Below are 18,899 nucleotides of genomic sequence, written 5' to 3' on the forward strand. Positions count from 1 at the left end.
CTATCAGACAAGACCTGGACTATTACAATACCCCATCAACGCAACATACACAATGAACTCAAAAACAAACACAAAACACACACACATCTTGTTTTTCAAGAGATTTTAACATCAAGCAGAAAAAAACGATTAGGCTACTCGTTTGATTCATGTATTCAATTTAGCTCCCCTTTTCCCCTGCTTTAAGGCCCGCAAACAAGCAACTCCATTTGCTCTATTCATCATTTCTGTACAGTATGGCTGAGTTGATAAGGACCTCAACACTTCTTCATCTGACCAGATATCTTCTCTCGACAGATGGACTTACATCTGCAGTCGGCAGGAATGTGTTATCTCTGTTGTTTGTTAGCCCCTGGTATTTCGCTTTGTATATACACTGAGTGTACAAAACATTAGGAACACCGTTCCCCCTTTTGCCCTCAAAACAGCCTCAAAGCATGGACCAATATGGCAAAAGCGTTCCACAGAGATGCTGGCCCATGTTGACTCCAATGCTTCCCACAGTTGTGTCAAGTTTGCTGGATGTCCTTTGGGTGGTGGACCATTCTTGATACACACAGGAAACTGTTGACCGTGAAACATCCAGCAGCGATGCAGTTCTCAACACAAACTGGTGCGTCTACCGTACCCCCGTTCAAAGGCACTTAAATGTCTTGCCCATTCAGCCTCTGGGTGGCACACATACACAATCCATGTCTCAATTGTGTCAAGGCTTAAAAATCCTCTGTTAAACTGTCCCCTCACATTCATCTACACTGATTGAAGTTAGATTTAACAAGTGACATCAATAAGGGATCATAGCTTTTACCTGGATTCACCAGGTTAATCCATGTGGACAAGCAGGTGTTCTTAATGTTTTGTACACTCTTTGTATGTGTGTCTGTCTGTGTATGTGTTGTGCACCTCTATCCGTGTGTGTATGATTACGTGTACCCTATCTCCTCACCATGTTGCCATTGCTCCCGTCTATGTATGTCTCTCTATGCGTGTCACCTCATATCCCAGGCTGCTTGGCGTCTCTACTCCACCGACGGTGCCCGTACCTACCTCAGTGCCACGTGGCAGCACTACCAGGGCGCCCACTCCCCCTTCAGGCATGTATCCCCCCCTCCCCATGATGCCTTGACACCACCGGTTTTACTAATCACTCTCTTTGTTTTATTTCTCTTTCTTTCTTTCTTACCCCAATCCCCCTTCCTCCCTCCTCCGTTCCCTCTGGCCTTGTTGTATTTTTTATTTTTTATTATCCCCCTGTTCTCCCTCCCTCCCCTCTCTCTCTCTCCCTCTCTGTGTGTTTTTCTTTTGTTTTCTGTTGACTCTGCACGTAGTGTGTCTGGCGTAGTTATGCTGCTGATGAGAACTCGGTTTCCATAGCTACATGGAAGCCTCATTTGAAGGCGTTGCATACCTGCAGTCCTGCAAAGTAGGTAACAACTAAAGTACGGCTGCTGCTCTGCTCTCTTCCTATTTGGTCTCTGTGCACCTCTAGTTTTTTCCACAATTTCCTGCTCTACTTTTTTAGCGGTTGGTCTCTTGTGGATATTTCTCCCTAATTGAGTTTTAATCAGCTCGTCAACTCCTTTTGACATTCCTTCCTATAGTTATTTTGCTGTTATTATAATTTGATATAATGGTATGGTTACAATACTTTCATATGGACTTTTTTTTTAAGGCTCACAGTCATCAAATATTCCAATATTTCCAGGCGCCCACACACAAAGAACCAACTCACAAATACTTTGCTTTCAATTAATTAATTTAAACATTGAAAGTAAAACAGAGTGTACAAACATGAACATTTTCCAGCTTATGTTGTCCAGGAATGACATCCATGTCTTTTCTGTAGATTTTAGGGTGTGTTTAAGGACACATGAGAGGATCCTGGAAATATTCACAGGATGACGTGCTTTATCGCTCGCTCTTTCTCACGCAAACATACACATACATACCCTATAGATCTACATCCAGTGTGGGCGCAAACACAAACATCTGCTTTTTCAATCACAAATACACACACACCCCACTGGGCACAGAAGTAAGTTCAACGTCTAGCTTTGAATTACCTTTGGTTGAGTTGTCAACTAATGTGAATTCAACGTGAAATAAACACAAAATATCACCAATATCCATATTAATTCAATGTCATCACATATCCTTTTTGGGATGAAATGACGTGCAAACAACATTGATTCAACCAGTTTTTGCCCAGGGACACACACCTTTCTATCTTCTATCTCTGTCTGTCGGTGCTTTCCGAGCCCAGTTGAGTGGCACAGCTATTGCTTGCATGTATGCCTGCTGCAATGTTCTGTAAACTAGTTGACAAAATTGGTCTTGCACAAGGCTTTGACTGTAGTGGTTCGTGTTCTTCATGCCTGACGGTTTGTCTTCTGACATCATGTCTCGCATGCGATACACACAGGGAGGACGTTACAGTATGAAGCTGGCTGACTTCTTCATCTCTCTGTCCCTGTGTGTGGTGTAGGGAGACCCTGTAGACTCTGTCATTAACGACTGATATCTCTTCCTTTGTCTCTCTCCTCTCTTCTCACTAACACCTAAAGGAAAGAACAGGGTGAGACGATTAGCAGGTTTGTAGCTCTCGCCTCTACACACATCACGCAATGGTTCATTCAAAGACATTCACTCTAAAAAGAAGACATATGCTGGTTGATAAACGTGTTGAAACTGAACCCTTGTTTTCAAATTGTTTTGAAAGTCACTGTTTGACCAGAGCACTCACCTGGTGTCCCTGGTCAGAATCAGTCCCTGGTCAGAGGGGAACAACAGTGCTATGACAGTCGTCGTCCTGGATTGAGAAAAGGCTCTCTAGTGTAGCAGCCTCTGTCTCTCAGAGCACCATGGTCTCTCTTGGCTCCTGGCTTTCCAAGCCACAATGACTGGAGTACCACTTTTCTCTGTCTCTGCCGTGTTTGAGAGAGTATCTGAGTGTGTTTCTTTGCTTATTGTGTGTGTGTGTGTGTGTGTGTGTGTGTGTGTGTGTGTGTGTGTGTGTGTGTGTGTGTGTGTGTGTGTGTGTGTGTGTGTGTGTGTGTGTGTGTGTGTGTGTGTGTGTTTCTACGATATGTGTGTGTTATGTGCAAACCAGCGTCTGTACCGTGTCTGCACCATGACGCGCGTTTTCCATTCCAAGGGTATTTATTTAACTTGTCAAACACCAGTCTCGGTCGGCAGGCCGAGAGACAAGGAGAGGAGGAGGAAGAGACAGGGAGATCTGTGACTTTAAGTATGATTTCAGGTTATTATTTTTACAATACAGGGCTCCTTTAGCAACGGTGGATTTCTCGTGTCATGCCAGTGCAGCTAAATTTGGACTTTATGTTGAGAGACATATGCACAGCACATGCGCAGGCACACACACACACACACACACACACACACACACACACACACACACACACACACACACACACACACACACACACACACACACACACACACACACACACACACACACACACACACACACACACACACACACACCAAACTGTCATTCCCTGCTAATCCTCCAAGCTGTTAGAAGTCATGAGGTTTTCTATGCTTTCATTGGCTTCTCAAGTAACTTGTGTTGTGGTTTAGTCAATTAGGCGAGAGCTTTTGAAATCATAATTATAGCCCAGCTTTTCATACCCTAAAATGTATACTATACAATTAGCTGTATAATAGGATTTTTCCTCAGCATCGCTCACATCAACGGTTGAGAACTTAGGTAATGTTGTAATTGCTTTACAGTAGCAAATTAGTCTGGTAAAACTGACTTATATACTCAACAGGCACTAAAAAACTAAACACTGTGTGTGTGTGTGTGTGTGTGTGTGTGTGTGTGTGTGTGTGTGTGTGTGTGTGTGTGTGTGTGTGTGTGTGTGTGTGTGTGTGTGTGTGTGTGTGTGTGTGTGTGTGGGGGGGGGGGGGGGGGGGGGGGGGGGGGGGTGGTCTGTTTATATGTGTGAGAGTATGAGAATTGGGGTGTGTCTGCTTATTCTGCTCTTTTCACAACTTCTGACTTCTGACTATCTAGATTGTAAAGACACAACCACCATAAATGACTCTCATGGTTTGTATTGCAACTCCTACAGCTAAAGGTGTGTGAGCTACTGTATATAATCAGACCAGAGAATGCGAGATCTACTGTATAATCGGCAGTTTATAGTTCTGACCACAGGAGGTTGGTGGCACCTTACTTGGGGAGAACGGGCTGGTGGTAATAACTGGAGCAGAATCAGTGGAATGGTATCCAATACATTAAACACATGGTTTCCAGGTGTTTGATGCCATTCCATTTGCTCCGTTCAGGACATTATTATGAACTGTTCTCCTCTCAGCAACCTCCACTGCTTCTGACGGTATTGACCGTACAGATGTCTCTCGTCCCTCCCTTCCCCACTCCTTGGTGTTTTAACCCCTTCCTCCTCTATCTGTCTTCCTCCCTACCTCCCTAGTAAGGGTCATAGTAATAGGAGGCGCTTCAGAAGGTATTACGCATGGAAATTTAGGAAGTACCCACTACCCAGCATCCTCTCTTCCCTGGTCACATGATCTCTGGGAATGCTGACTAACTGCCAGGTGCATGGAGGATGATGAGAGAACCCCAAAACTGCCACCTACCCCCTCCCCATTAAATAATTGTATTAGCCCTTTGCTTGTCTAATGGGACTGCTGCCTGTTACATGTTGCCTGTTGGTTTCGACCTCCACCTCCCTTGGACCACCTTATCAGACACAACCCCTAAATAACTGTATCCCGGTCCCCTTATATAGCGGAAGTAGTTCTGTGTGTAGAAATCAGAACTCTTAACAAAGTCTTTCATCACCATAAAATCTACAGTCCATCTAGACCTCCATTTGTCTGCTGAGGTCTCTTGGCTTGGCTGCATGGTGCCACTGCATGTCCTCATAAAAATGGTCACCACCACCCCGACTGACCTTTGACCCTACTCATCCCACACGGCATTGATGCATCTTCCTTTACCTAGGCTTGGGGAAGGTCCCTGTTATCATGAATAACTTCCTAATGGTTACTGGAGCGCAATATTCCCTCCTGAAGTTTCCACAGAAACTGGGAGTTTGCTCACTGATCATTGGTGCCTGAAGAATCAAGCCTGACCATTGGGCCTGCTGTCACGCCATCTGATTGGTTCACAGCGTTGCATGCGTCTCTTGTTGTCACGGCAGGGGTTAGGGTGTGTCTCAGGTAGAGGCTGTCTGCATCTCCCACTCATCTATAAAGCTACAGTATGTCTAAGCACAGACTCACTGGCACAATACAGGTCTAAGTGTCCTAGAGATACTGAGATACTAGCTTACAGTATAAGTAGGAAGAGTGCTTCTATGCATCTGTATAAAGTGTAAATCTTGCGGTGTTCCTTGGTTATTGTCTTTGTCTTGGAACACTGATCAGTGTCATACTACTGCCTTTGACCTCTACAACAGTAGTCCCCAAGAACTCCTATAGAGGTCCTGGAGAGCTACAAGGTGTTTACCCTGTTAGAAAAAAAGAACATTACAGCTTTATTCTAAGGCTGTAACGTAACAAAATTTGGAAAAAGTCAAAGGGTCTGAACTTTCCAAAGGCACTGTTTAACCTTGTATTAGTGGTGGGTTCCACTAGAAACCAAAAAGAGTGCTTTTCAGAGGGTTCTCATATGGAGACAATTGAATAACCCTTTATGGTTCTAAGTAGTAACTTATTTTCAAAATGTTTAGGCTTTTGTTTCTGCCCAGCTGATTCAGCTCCTTCAGTGCTGGTCTGGCGTTAGCTGATTAAACTCAACTCTGCGATTTACGATAGAGTTGAGCGTCGACTAGGTTGGGCGGATTGGAGCTCCGACATCACATAACATTTTAATCATAAACTACTGATTTCAGAACCAAAGAATAGCTTGCAATTACACACAACATTGTTCGTAAATCGTGGAGTTTAGTCGGCTAGGCTGGAGCAAAAGCCTGCACACCCTATATCTCCTCGGGACCAGGGGACCAGGGACCACTGTCTTAGAGAGTAGATGGGGTACTCTTGGTGTATTGTGTATGAGGTAAGCATGTTTGTAATGTTCGAGAAAAGGACAATACACTGCACTACACTGTAACTACACTCTGTCTGCACACATTTGTCTCTCTCAGGGGGAATGCATAATAAGAGGCTTTTGCTCACTCTCTCTCTCGCTCTCTCCCTCTTCCTCTCTGTCTTTCTGTCTCTCTCTTTAGTACTAAGTTGAGCTTTAAGGAGCGGGTACGTATGGCAAGCCCTCGCGGCCAGAGCATGAAGAGCCGCCAGACGTCCATCAACAATGATCGACGCTGTTCCCCGGGCAACAATGTGGCGGGCGCTGAGACGCGCAGCAGCCCTGCCAAGGTGCAGAAGAGCTGGAGCTTCAATGACCGCACCCGCTTTAGACCCTCCTTACGCCTTAAGAGCCAATCACGCACCGCGCCCTCCGAAGGTGAGTGGACAGGATGTGTGCCTCTGTGTGTGTGTGTGTGTGTGTGTGTGTGTGGGGGGGGGTTACGTGAATGTGTGTGCATGCGTGCGTACGTACGTGTGTATACGGTATGCACTTTTTTCCCCACAAGGGTAGATTAATGAGTCAAGACTTACAATCCACAGAAGTTGCAATATCCTCCAACATGACATGTGGAGTTCCAGTCCACTGCCATATACCAAACATCACGAACACCTTCCTAATATTTAGTTGCACCCCCGACTTTTGCCTTCAGAACAGCCTCAATTCGTCGGAGCATGAACTCTACAAGGTGCCGAAAATGTGCTGGCCCATGTTGACCCCAATGCCTCCAACAGTTGTGTCAGGTTGACTGGTTATCCTTACACATAGACAATCAATTGTCTTTAACCTGTCTCCTCCCCTTCATCTACACTGATTGAAGTTAGATTTAACAAGTGACGTCAAGAAGGCATCATAGCTTTCAGCTGGATTCACCTGGTCAGTCTGTCATGAAAACAGCAGGTGTTCTTAATGTTTTGTATACTCAGTATATGTCTGTTTGTGTATGTGCTTTGCACCTCTATCTGTGTGTGTATGATTACGTGTACCCCATCTCTTCACCATGTTGCAGTTTCTGTCTGTGTATGTCTGCACGTGTCACCTTGTACCCCAGGCTGCTTGGCGTCTCTACTCCACTGACGGTGCCCCCGTACCTATTTGGCACCCCAAGTTTTCTAAGCAAAAAATAATCATATTTGTTTTGTAACTTTTTTTTTTCAATTTTCATTGTTGGACATAAAAGACTAACAACACCAGGAAATCAACTCCAATTGATTTGAATTGATGAAATCTGTTCCCAATCTTATTCCCACGCATAATAGAGAGATAAGTGATCGTGTACAAATGTAAGCAAGGTTTGAAATTATCATGTTTTAGTCAAACATATCTGTTTGGCCTTCTTGAGGTCAATTTGCAGTCTACAAATTATTTTTAATTATGTTCCAGCCCCCTGACTATTTAAGTGGATTTAACAAATGACATCAAAAAGTGATCGTCGCTTTCACCTGGATTCACCTGGTCAGTCTATGTCATGGAAAGAGCAGGTGTTCTTAATGTTTTGTATACTCGGTGTATTAACCTCTACTGTAACAGAGAATTCAAGCTGTATGTAACCTTCTAATAGAGGCGGGAAGTGCTTGGCTGAGCAGTTCCCTGTTTCTGTCACCCCGCCTCTACCCTGTATATCTATGCTCTTTATCTGTGCTCTTCAGGACACGTATCCTATTAAAAATCAATATGACCTGAGAAACTCTGAGTACTCTCATATTGTTGGCTAGATGATGTATGCATCCTCCGCCCATCACGCATACAAGCTGAGTGGACAATTATTGACCATTCCTAGAGATCCAATTTTCATTTGAGGAGAAAATGGAAAGCTGCAAACTTATTTTGAAATATTATATTGTGGAGTTTCAGCTTGGAGCTGAAGTCTGTAAGGAAGGAAGAATTATTTGGACACCTTTAATTTAGAATGCATTCTCTTTTGTAATTATGACCGGGGGAAGAGATGCGACGGTGAGGGGTTTAACCTGTTGAGGCTGGGGGCGCTGTTGTCACTATTTATGCTAATCGTGTAATTTTTGAAACGGCTTCCCACAAAATTCTTGATCGTACAATATGCATATTATTATTATTATTGGATAGAAAACAGTCTATAGTTTCTATAGGAGTTGAAATTTTGTCTCTAAGTGGAACAGAACCCATTCTACAGCAATTTCCCTGACATGGAGTCAGATTTCAGAAATGTTGGCCCCTGATCTGGAGTCAGTTAAAAGGCCACTGTTATTGCTATGAGTATACGGACACTGCTTACATCTTCCCCTGGATGCCTTTACGTGATGACGATTTGAATGGGGTCGATTGCGCGTTCACAGGCACTATAAATTAAAAAACCCTGTAGCTAGCAACTCTTTTCTTGGTGCGTCATGCGCGTGGAGGACACCGACCCGCACCTGTTCCAAGCATTAGTGTTGGGAGTAATCTTTCTCCGGTCATGTTAAGACTCGTTATAGGAGTTAAAAACATCATAAGGTAGTTAATTTAAAGCGTTTTATAGCAATTTATATCCGTTTAGTGCGATTTTGGGACATTTATTTCTGAAACGCTGTGAATCGCTGGGCACGCTTCCAGTTCATCCCGAACGCAGTTGGCATTTCCACATGGCAAGAGGACAGCTTTCCACCAAAAGACGATTAGACCCAAGAAAGGTTCCTTTGCCCAAGATACTGATGGAAGAACAGCTCAAAGTAGGACATTTTTATTATGATAAATCGTGTTTCTGTCGAAAAATGTTAGTGGCTTAGGACGCCATGTTTTTTGACGTAGCTTCGCTTGGCGCAAACTGTATTGAAAAGTAAGGATAATTTAAAAAATGTAAATCCGCGATTGTATTAAGAATTAAATTGTCTATCAATCGCTGTCCACCCTATATTTTTTAGTCACGTTTATGAGTATTTATGTATAAGAGTAGATCACTGTCTAATATGGCGCACCAACATTTTCTCACCAGCTGGGCTACTTTTGTCATTGTGTAACCATGATTTTGGTGGCTAAATATGCACATTTTCGAACAAACTGTATATGCATGTTGTAATGTGATGTTACAGGGGTGTCATCTGAAGAATTCTGAGAAGGTTAGTGAAAAAATAATATATTTTGGCGATGTTTACGTTATCGCTCACTTTGGCTAGAATTAATGCTGGGGTAATGTTTGCACATGTGCTATGCTAATATAACGATTTATTGTGTTTTCGCTGTAAGACACTTAGAAAATCTGAAATATTGTCTGTATTCACAGGATCTGTGTCTTTCGATTAGTGTATGCTGTGTATTTTTACGAAATGTTTGATGATTAGTAAGTAGGTAAACACGTTGCTCTATGTAGTTATTCTAGTCCATTTGTGACGGTGGGTGCAATTGTAACCTATGCCATCTACCTGAAATATGCACATTTTTCTAACAAAACCTATCCCATACCATAAATATGTTATCAGGCTGTCATCTGATGAGTTTTTTTCTTGGTTAGGGGCTATAAATATCTTAGTTTAGCCGAATTAGTGATAGCTACTGTTGTTGGTGGACAAATAAAAGATGGTGGATTATGCTAATGTGTTTTTAGCTAATAGATTTACATCTTTACATATTGGTGTCTTCCCTGTAAAACATTTTAAAAATCGGACATGTTGGCTGGATTCACAAGATCTGTGTCTTTCATTAGCTGTATTGGACTTTAATGTGTGAAAGTTAAATATTTAAAAAAAATATTTTTTTTGAATTTCGCGGCTCTGCCTTTTCAGTGGGGGTGGGGGGGAGTGCCGCTAGCGGCACCCTCATCCTAGACAGGTTAAAGAGCCAATTGGAAGCTGACTAGTAGGCTATGGCAGTATAAGAGACAAGTACATTTGAGACCACCCCTCTTTCTGTATCTCAGTGGACACAGGAATGGTGAATGATGACACGTTCGACGACAGGGGATGCCACTGTGATGTCACCATGGAGGACATATCAGCTCCACTGAAGGCTGTCATCAGAGCCGTCAGGTGAGTGCTGTTCTCTCTGCTACCGCAGCAAACAATACCGATGCACCAAGTCTGCAAACAACAGAACGCTGAACAGCTTCTGCCCCCAAGCCATAACACTGCTAAATAGTTAATAAAACAGTTCATCAAATAGCTACCCGGACTATCCGCATTGACCCTTGTTGCACTAACTTCTTTGACTCATCACATATGCTGCTGCTACTGTTTACTATCTGTCACTTTATTCCTAATTATATGTACATATCTACCTCAATTACCTCGTACCCCTGCCCATTGACTCTGTACTGGTACTCCTTGTATATAGCAGTGGAGGCTGGTAAGTGGAGGAAGGCTCATAATAATGGGTGGAACAGCATTTTACTTTTCTATTACTTCTCTATTTTCTTTCTCTCTGCATTGTTGGTAAGAGCCCGTAAGTAAGAATTGAATTGTTAGTCCACACCTGTTGTTTATGATTGATCTATATCTCTATACAAATCTCTATGTAGACTTGTGTTTTCTTACACAATCCTTTGTAAAAATGTTCTTTCTATTTTGTTCAGGACATGGCTGTTGTAAACAGTGTACATAGCGAATGCATACACTACAACAATCGTAAACATAGACATATATTGTAAGAATATATATCTGAGCCTTCCAGGTTCTTAGATACAGATCCAGAGCATGGACCTCCTCCATGTTGTTCTAGCCCAATCGTTCACATACTCTCACAGGGCAAGACCTGTGGATACTACAGTACTGTGGTTGTCTGCCTGACCAGGGAGGTGTTTTCGCTGTCAGTCCCTGTCAGTCCACAGTCTACTGCTGTGAGGCTCTGTGGTGCTTCAGGGGATTCTGTTTACCCAGTGAGAGGTCAGGGAGTACAGTTTTGGGGGCTGTGTTTTTTGTTACAGCTGTCCAGTTACTCACTCTCGCACCAGCAACGTGTATCTGTTTACTAATGTGGCCACCCTAATGGTACTGTCTCTCCCTCTCCTCCCCCCTCTCCCTCACTCACCACCTCTCACTCTCTTTTTTACTACCTCACCTCTCTCTTTCTCTCTCCCACTCTCCATTTTCCTTTACCTCCCCCTCTCCCTCACCTCTCTCTGACGGTGTCGGAAGATGTCCTATTTTGATTGGCTGCCAACACCCCAATTCCCAACACCAGGTTGTTGCTCCAGAGGACCCCCTCTCCCCTGGCCCAGCCTGTCCGCTCAGCAGGCCCCCTCAATGGGCAACGGGAGTGTAGACATGCCCCTGGCTTTCCCAGGGTGTCAGGTTGACACCCTCTCAGTCAGAACTATTATTGCAGCAGCTCATCTGTCATGATGGTTTCCATTTATACAGTGAGGATCATGAGCAACTGGAGCAATTCTGAAGCCATCAGGGGGTCAGAATGAACCAACTGTAGATCCACTTACCTGCATCAATATTATTTACCCAGCAGTAGTTGTACTTGTACAGTACATTAAGGTTGAGGGATAATACAATTCTAGCGTGGATTGGTTTCAAAATAGCTCTGTCAGGTTTTGTTGACATGAGCTAAGGTTTCATAATGTTCTTGTGAAAATATCAGAGTAATGTTTTTTTAACCAATGCTCCGAAAATAAAAGGTAAAGGCCAGGGGTTGGAACCAAAATTATTTTCCAGTCGTTTAGTTCTGAACAGAACCATCCGTTCCACTGTTCTGACCAGCCAAATAATGTTCTGAACCGGTTCAAACCCCCCAAAATACCTGTTTATATCATTCCTTTCTGTTCCTTTTTAAACCTCTGAAATCATCGTTTTTTTTTACATTTAGCTCAACATTAAATTACTTAATGAATTATGCAGTGCAGATAGGGCAGCTTGCTATGGAGCAGGCAAGCTGTAGCTCAGTGAGTTGTTTGTATTTGTGATGGAAAAACAAGTGTAGAGCACGAGATGGATCTAACATTTTGCAGGTTGGGAGAGAGTGAAAGAGGAGGCTTGGCTTGAAGAGCTGGGAATTTTGTGATGACATGCATTATCTGATTTAGGCCCACAGAATTATACCTACGCAGGAGCAGCTTCTATGGAAGAACTTTGAATGTCTTTGAACTTCAGAGTTGGATTAACGTTGGACCAGAGAAGCTAGCTAGCTAACAAGCTTGTGTGTGCACAGTGGCACACAAATTAAAAATCTTCCCTTTATGTAGTTAATAATCCAATGTGAAATGTGATAACTATAGTATCCCTAACTAAATGTAATTCTTTTCCGGGTTTTCGGTTTTGTTCACCGAACCAGTTCCAACACCTGGTGAATAAGTTTTTAAACAAATTAGAATGGAAATGAAAAGGAGAAGAACCATCGAAACGAAAGGAGGGGGTGAACAATGGGAGTTCTTGACTTTAGATTTTTTATATATATATATATATATATAATGTAAATGTGATGGAACTTACAATGTATGATATTAATCAATTTTCAAAATAATAAAGATAGCCAAATTTCTTTTAGAGCAACAACAGTTGTGACTGCTTCACGTGATGTATTGTTGTCTCTACCTTCTTGCCCTTTGTGCTGTTGTCTGTGCCCAATAATGTTTGTACCATGTTTTGTGTTGCTACCATGTTGTTGTTATGTTGTGTTGCTACCATGCTGTGTTGACATGTGTTGCTGACATGCTGTTGTTGTCTTAGGTCTCTTTATGTAGTGTTGTGGTGTCTCTCTTGTCTTGATGTGTGTTTTGTCCTATATTTATATTTCATTTTTAATCCCACCCCCTGGTCCTGCAGGAGGCCTTTTGCCTTTTGGTAGGCCATCATTGTAAATAAGATTTTTTTCTTAACTGACTTAACTTAGTTAAACTGTTCTTAACTTAGTTAAATAAAGGTTAAATAAAATAAAAAGTTACAAAAACAAGAAGTGATGAAAATAACTGATTGTATCTCAAGATTGATAAAATAAACTGAGAAATATTTTTTTAAAGCTGATCTTGTTAAAAAAAATGTTTAAATACAAAAATAAAGGCTACAATAACAACTGTCAGCTTCTTGCCAACATACAGGGTTATGCATAGTTAAGCTCTTGTTACCCTCTAGTGGCTGACTAAGAGATGACAAGTAGAACATTGACGGATCTCTGTGTGATTCCCCCTACTTTTCCACTCAGGATCATGAAGTTTCATGTAGCAAAGAAGAAGTTTAAGGAGACTCTGCGTCCATACGATGTGAAGGATGTGATAGAGCAGTACTCTGCAGGACACCTGGATATGCTCTGCAGAATCAAGAGTCTACAGACTAGGTGAGATGCACAGACACACACTCTTAGAAAAAAAGGAGCTATCCAGAACCTAAAAGGGTTCTTCAGCTGTGCCCATAGGAGAACCCTTTGAAGAACTATTTTGGTTCCAGGTAGAACACTTTTGGGTTTCATTTAGAACCCTTTCCACAGATGGTTCTACAGGGAACCCAAAAGGGTTCTACGTAGAAACAAAAAGTGTTCTCCCGGGAACCAAAAATGGATCTCCTATGGGGACAGCCGAGGAACCCTTTTGGAACCCTTTTTTTCTAAGAGTGCACACAATACACACACAAGCTGACACACAGACACTGAAACACACACACTCACACACCTTTCTATATACGTATGTTCACCTTCTCCACTTCATTAACGTGTGTGTTTGCGTGTGTGTATATATCTGACCCTCCTATATACCTCTCCCTCCCAGGCTGAGCCCCCCCCCCCCCCCCCCCCCCCGCACTTATATTACAGCCAGGCCAGGAGGAAGCGCATGCCAGGGACGAAGTCTGACTCAGGGTTAGACAACCCCCCCACCCCCTCCCGCCTAACATAGGTCAAATTGTAGACATCTCATGCATCTCTATGTGTGACTCTTGCATTGCGTTATTGTCTGAGACTAACCAACCATAACATTTCAGGAGTTTGGATTGTTGTCTTCGGTTACGTCAGTGATATAATCCTGTTAGACATGGCATTACATTGTGTACTTTTACTGATTAATAGAGTGGAATCTACTAGTGGATTCTAGTAGTTAGTCTGTTTTGGAGAATGTAATTGTGGCGGGTACGTGCTGCCTGTAGTTGTCCTTTTTTGCTACGCTTCAGAGTCTGAGTGTGTGTGCGTGTGTGTGTGTTGTATCTGACCCCCATGTCTCTCTCATACAGACTGGACACTGGAGTGGGCCACACCCTGAGCAGCAAACCCAGGAACATGTCCTCCCCCTCCCTGCACTTATATTACAGCCAGGCCAGGAGGAAGTCCGCCCCAGGGATGAAGTCCCCAGGGTTAGACAACCCCCCTCCCACACCAACCCCTAATAACATAAACCCCCAAGCCACTACCCCCAACTCCACCCTGTCCCCAATCCCTCACACAGAAGACAGAGTTTGAAAGGAGATGGTGCTATGTCAATGTGTCCATCAGGGAGCACAAAGCCTGTGTTTCTAGATCCACAGAGACAGGATAGGTTTAAAGGGGAAATGGTGATGGCTCAACCTGCAGGCTTCCAATGGGACTAGAATAGTTTCTACTATATTGCTTACACTATCCAGTTACTTTTAGATCTTTTGATTTCGTTCACCATAGTTCTGTATATTGACTAGAAAGGAGACACTGCAACCCAGTTGTAGGAGCTTTGGACTCCCTGATGACATATGCTTTCTAACCAATGGACGCATTCAACTAGTAGATGTTACGTGTGTAACATCTCACCAAGCGTGTGGTAGAAGAAAAGCTGTTATGAATGTGTGGTCTGTTTCAAATCTTTTGCATGTTGCTGTGCTTCGGGGACATAGATTGACAGCTGCTGCTGTATCTTTACTAACATAATTTTCCTCCTTCAAAGGATTGGCTAATGACTAAGGATTTTGTCAACTAGAGGAGGCCGGTTGGATGAACTATAGGAGGGCGGGCTCATTGTAATAGCTGGAATGGAATAGTATCAAACACATCAAACATATGGAAACTACATGTTCGACTCTCTTCCATGAATTCCATTCCAGCCATTACAATGAGCCTATCCTCCTATAGCTCCTCCCACCAGTCTCCTCTGCTCTCTACATGGATATTTTGTGAACACAGAGAATGGCTGTAGTTACTAGTTGGAGCAGATTGTTGTTTTTTATCATGCACTTGTTAAAGGAAGTAGATTCCTATGTGTTCGTTAACCAATTCAATTATAACAAAGCAAACACTCTGTCCGTTTCTAAGAATTTGTAAGATTCTTATTTGCATAAAATAGACAAAGACCAGTGTCCAAATGAATCAGTAACTTTATTCTCGAGAGAGCTCTACTCAAAACACCATGTACATTAGTTTATATATCACACATAGCATCATAGCGTCCTAAATGTCCCTCCTACCTGTCCGACAAGAACAAAGCTGATTTAAAAGTCCATTCCAACACACTAACGCACATACATTACACACTATATCTGGATTATCTGCTGAAGTCTCACCACAGTTTATTACCACTTAGCTGACAGTTCCAGTCCCGCCCCAGATACGGAAAACCTGGAGGAGCTTTCGCTGTCTTGTCTTATCTCCACAGAGTTATAGCTGGGTCGGTTCAAACATAGGTTAATGATCCACTTAGTTTTCTTTAATCACACTGTAGATTGCATTGTAGTTGATTTAAAATGTAGTTTAGAAACAATGTATGATTGTGTTTTAACTATAGTCTGCCGTCACAAAAACACGCATGTCAAATTTGCAGTTTTTACATGTGAATGTGTGTTTAATTTCACATGTGAAACTGCAGATTAGATTTTTACATGTGATTGTTTTTTCACATTTGAACTTGAAATTCCACATGTGAGAGTGAAAATCAAATTTTCAGTTTCACACGTAAGAAAACTCTCCTGATTTGAAAAATGTTTGTTAACATGTTGCAGTAGCAATGTTTCCACAGGTGGTATTAGGGTGACCACATTTAAAAAGCTCAAATGTGGGACAAGGGCATGGTTATGCGGGACATTTGCGGAACAGTTGTCACGTTCCTGACCTATTTCTGTTAGTTTGTTGTATGTGTTAGTTGGTCAGGACGTGAGTTTGGGTGGGCATTCTATGTTTTCTGTTTCTATGTTGGTTTATGGGTTGCCTGGTATGGCTCTTAATTAGAGGCAGGTGTTTGGCGTTCCTCTAATTGAGAGTCATATTTAGGTAGGTTGTTTCACAGTGTTCGTTGTGGGTGGTTGTCTCCTGTGTCAGTGTTTGTCGCACCATACGGGACTGTTCGGTTTGTTTTGTACATCGTCATTTATGTGTAGGCTATTTTCCCTGTTCGTGCGTTCTTCGTGTTTATGTGAGTTCGTCGTCCAGGTCTGTCTACACCGTTTGTTGTTTTGTTAGTTTTAGTCAAGTTCGTGTTTTCGTGTTTTCTTTAATAAATGATGTGTTCACAACCCGCTGCGCCTTGGTTCCATCACTACTCCTCCTTTTCGGTTGAAGAGGAGGAGGACCACCGTTACAGAACCACCCACCAAATCTCCAGAACCAAGCAGCGGATGTTCGAGCAGGATTATACACAGGACTACTGGACTTGGGAGGACGAGCTGGATGGAAAAGGTCCTTGGGCTCAACCAGGGGAATATCGCCGCCCTAAAGCTGAGCTGGAGGCAGCGAGAGCAGAGAGGCAGCGATATGAGGAGGCAGCAAGGAAGCAAGGCTGGAGACCGGAGAATCAAGCCCATAACCGGCGTTATGAGGGGACGCGTCTAGCACGGAAGCCCGAAAAGCCCGTGAGTACCACCCAAAAATGTATTGGGGGGGGGGGGGGGGGGGGGGTAAGAGGTAGTGGGCCAAGGGCAGGTAGGAGACCTGCGCCCACTTACCAGGCTAACCGTGGAGAGCGGGAGTACGGGCAGACGCCATGTTACGCAGTAGAGTGCACGGTGTCTCCTGTACGGGTGCATAGGCCAGTGCGGGTTATTCCACCTCCCCGCACTGGTAGGGCTAGATTGGGCATTGAGCCAAATGTCATGAAGCCGGCCCTACATATCTGGCCACCAGTACGTCTCCTTGGGCCGTCTTACATGGCACCAGCCTTACGCATGGTGTCCCCGGTTCGCCTACATAGCCCGGTGCGGGTTATTCCACCTCCCCGCACTGGTCGGCCGACGGGGAGCATTCAACCAGGTAAGGTTGGGCAGGCTCGGTGCTCAAGGGAGCCAGTACGCCTGCACGGTCCGGTATTTCCGGCACTACCTCCCCGCCCCAGCCCAGTACCACCAGTGCCTACACCACGCACCAGGCTTCCAGTGCGTTTCCAGAGCCCTGTTCCTCCTCCACGCACTCTCTCTATGGTGCGTGTCTCCAGCCCGGTGCCTCCAGTTCCGGCACCACGCGCTGAGCTACCTGTGCGTCTCCAGAGCCCTGTACACACTGTTCCTTCTCCCCGTACTCGTCCTGATGTGCGTGCACTCAGCCCGGTGCCACCAGTGCCGGTACCACGCACCAGGCATATAGTACGTTTTGAGAATCCAGTGTGCCCTGTCCCTGCTCCCCGCACTAGGCTTGAAGTGCGTGTCCCCAGTCCGGTGCCTCCAGTTCCGGCACCACGCACCAGGCCTACAGTGCGTCTCAGCCGGCCAGAGTCTGCCGTCTGCCCAACGGCGCATGAACTGTCCGTCTGCCATGAGCCTGCAAAGCTGCCCGTCTGCCATGAGCCTACAGAGCCTTCCGCCAGACAGGAGCAGTCTGAGCCATCCGTCTCCGCAGCGCCATCTGAGCCATCCGTCTCCCCAGCGCCGTCTGAGCCATCCGTCTCCCCAGCGCCGTCTGAGCCATCCGTCTCCCCAGCGCCGTCTGAGCCATCCGTCTGTCCCGAGCCATTAGAGCCGCCCGTCTGTCCTGAGCCGTCAGAGCCGATAGTCAGTCAGGAGCCGCTAGAGCCAGTCGTCAGTCAGGATCTGCCAGAGCCGCCAACCAGACGGGATCTGCCAGAGCCGCCAACCAGACAGGATCTGCCAGAGCCGCCAACCAGACGGGATCTGCCAGAGCCGCCAACCAGACGGGATCTGCCAGAGCCGCCAACCAGACGGGATCTGCCAGAGCCGCCAACCAGACGGGATCTGCCAGAGCCGCCAACCAGACAGGATCTGCCAGAGCCGCCAACCAGACAGGATCTGCCAGAGCCGTCAGCCAGCCATGAGCGTCCAGAGCCGTCAGCCAGTCATGAGCGTCCAGAGCCGTCAGCCAGCCATGAGCGTCCAGAGCCGTCAGCCAGCCATGAGCGTCCAGAGCCGTCAGCCAGTCATGAGCTGTCCCTCAGCCCAGAGCGGCTATTTATTCAGAACTGCCCCTCAGTCCAGAGCTGTCTCTCTGTCCGGAGCTGCCTTTCAGTCCGGAGTTGCCCCTCTATCCTGAGCTACCTCTCTATCCTGAGCTACCTCTCTATCCTGAGCTACCTCTCTATCCTGAGCTATCCCTCTGTCCTGAGCTATCCCTCTGTCCTGAGCTATCCCGCTATCCCGGTGCTGCCCCTTGTGTCGATGTTACCCAAAAGATTAAGTGGGGGTAATATGAGGGTGGTCATTTGTAGGGGGAGAGGTAAGCTGGGATTGACTATGGTGGGGTGGGACCTCGCCCTGAGCCACCACCGTGGTCAGATGCCCACCCAGACCCTCCCCCAGACTTTGTGCTGGTGCGCCCGGAGTTCGCACCTTATGGGGGGGGTTATGTCACGTTCCTGACCTATTTCTGTTAGTTTGTTGTATGTGTTAGTTGGTCAGGACGTGAGTTTGGGTGGGCATTCTATGTTTTCTGTTTCTATGTTGGTTTATGGGTTGCCTGGTATGGCTCTTAATTAGAGGCAGGTGTTTGGCGTTCCTCTAATTGAGAGTCATATTTAGGTAGGTTGTTTCACAGTGTTCGT

The 18,899-nt window shown here is 44.9% G+C and overlaps 1 protein-coding gene across 7 annotated transcripts in view; it reads left to right on the plus strand.

Annotated features, from left to right (window-relative positions):
* The window catches only part of kcnq5a (potassium voltage-gated channel, KQT-like subfamily, member 5a), a 112,099-nt gene that overhangs the window by 77,074 nt on the left and 16,126 nt on the right, over nt 1-18,899 (plus strand). For 2 of the 7 annotated variants that reach the window (XM_055902341.1, XM_055902334.1), the window contains exons 8-14: nt 1,329-1,423; nt 2,565-2,591; nt 4,461-4,493; nt 6,225-6,460; nt 9,951-10,059; nt 13,175-13,306; nt 14,191-14,310. In XM_055902341.1, coding sequence (XP_055758316.1) covers nt 1,329-1,423; nt 2,565-2,591; nt 4,461-4,493; nt 6,225-6,460; nt 9,951-10,059; nt 13,175-13,306; nt 14,191-14,310 — 752 coding nt within the window. The remainder of the gene's footprint in view (nt 1-1,328; nt 1,424-2,564; nt 2,592-4,460; nt 4,494-6,224; nt 6,461-9,950; nt 10,060-13,174; nt 13,307-14,190; nt 14,311-18,899) is intronic. The other 5 variants (XM_055902336.1, XM_055902338.1, XM_055902337.1 and 2 more) reach the window with 5 other exon arrangements.

This window comes from Salvelinus fontinalis, chromosome 37 (assembly GCF_029448725.1).
Source record: "Salvelinus fontinalis isolate EN_2023a chromosome 37, ASM2944872v1, whole genome shotgun sequence".
Classification (NCBI taxonomy): Eukaryota; Metazoa; Chordata; class Actinopteri; order Salmoniformes; family Salmonidae; genus Salvelinus; species Salvelinus fontinalis.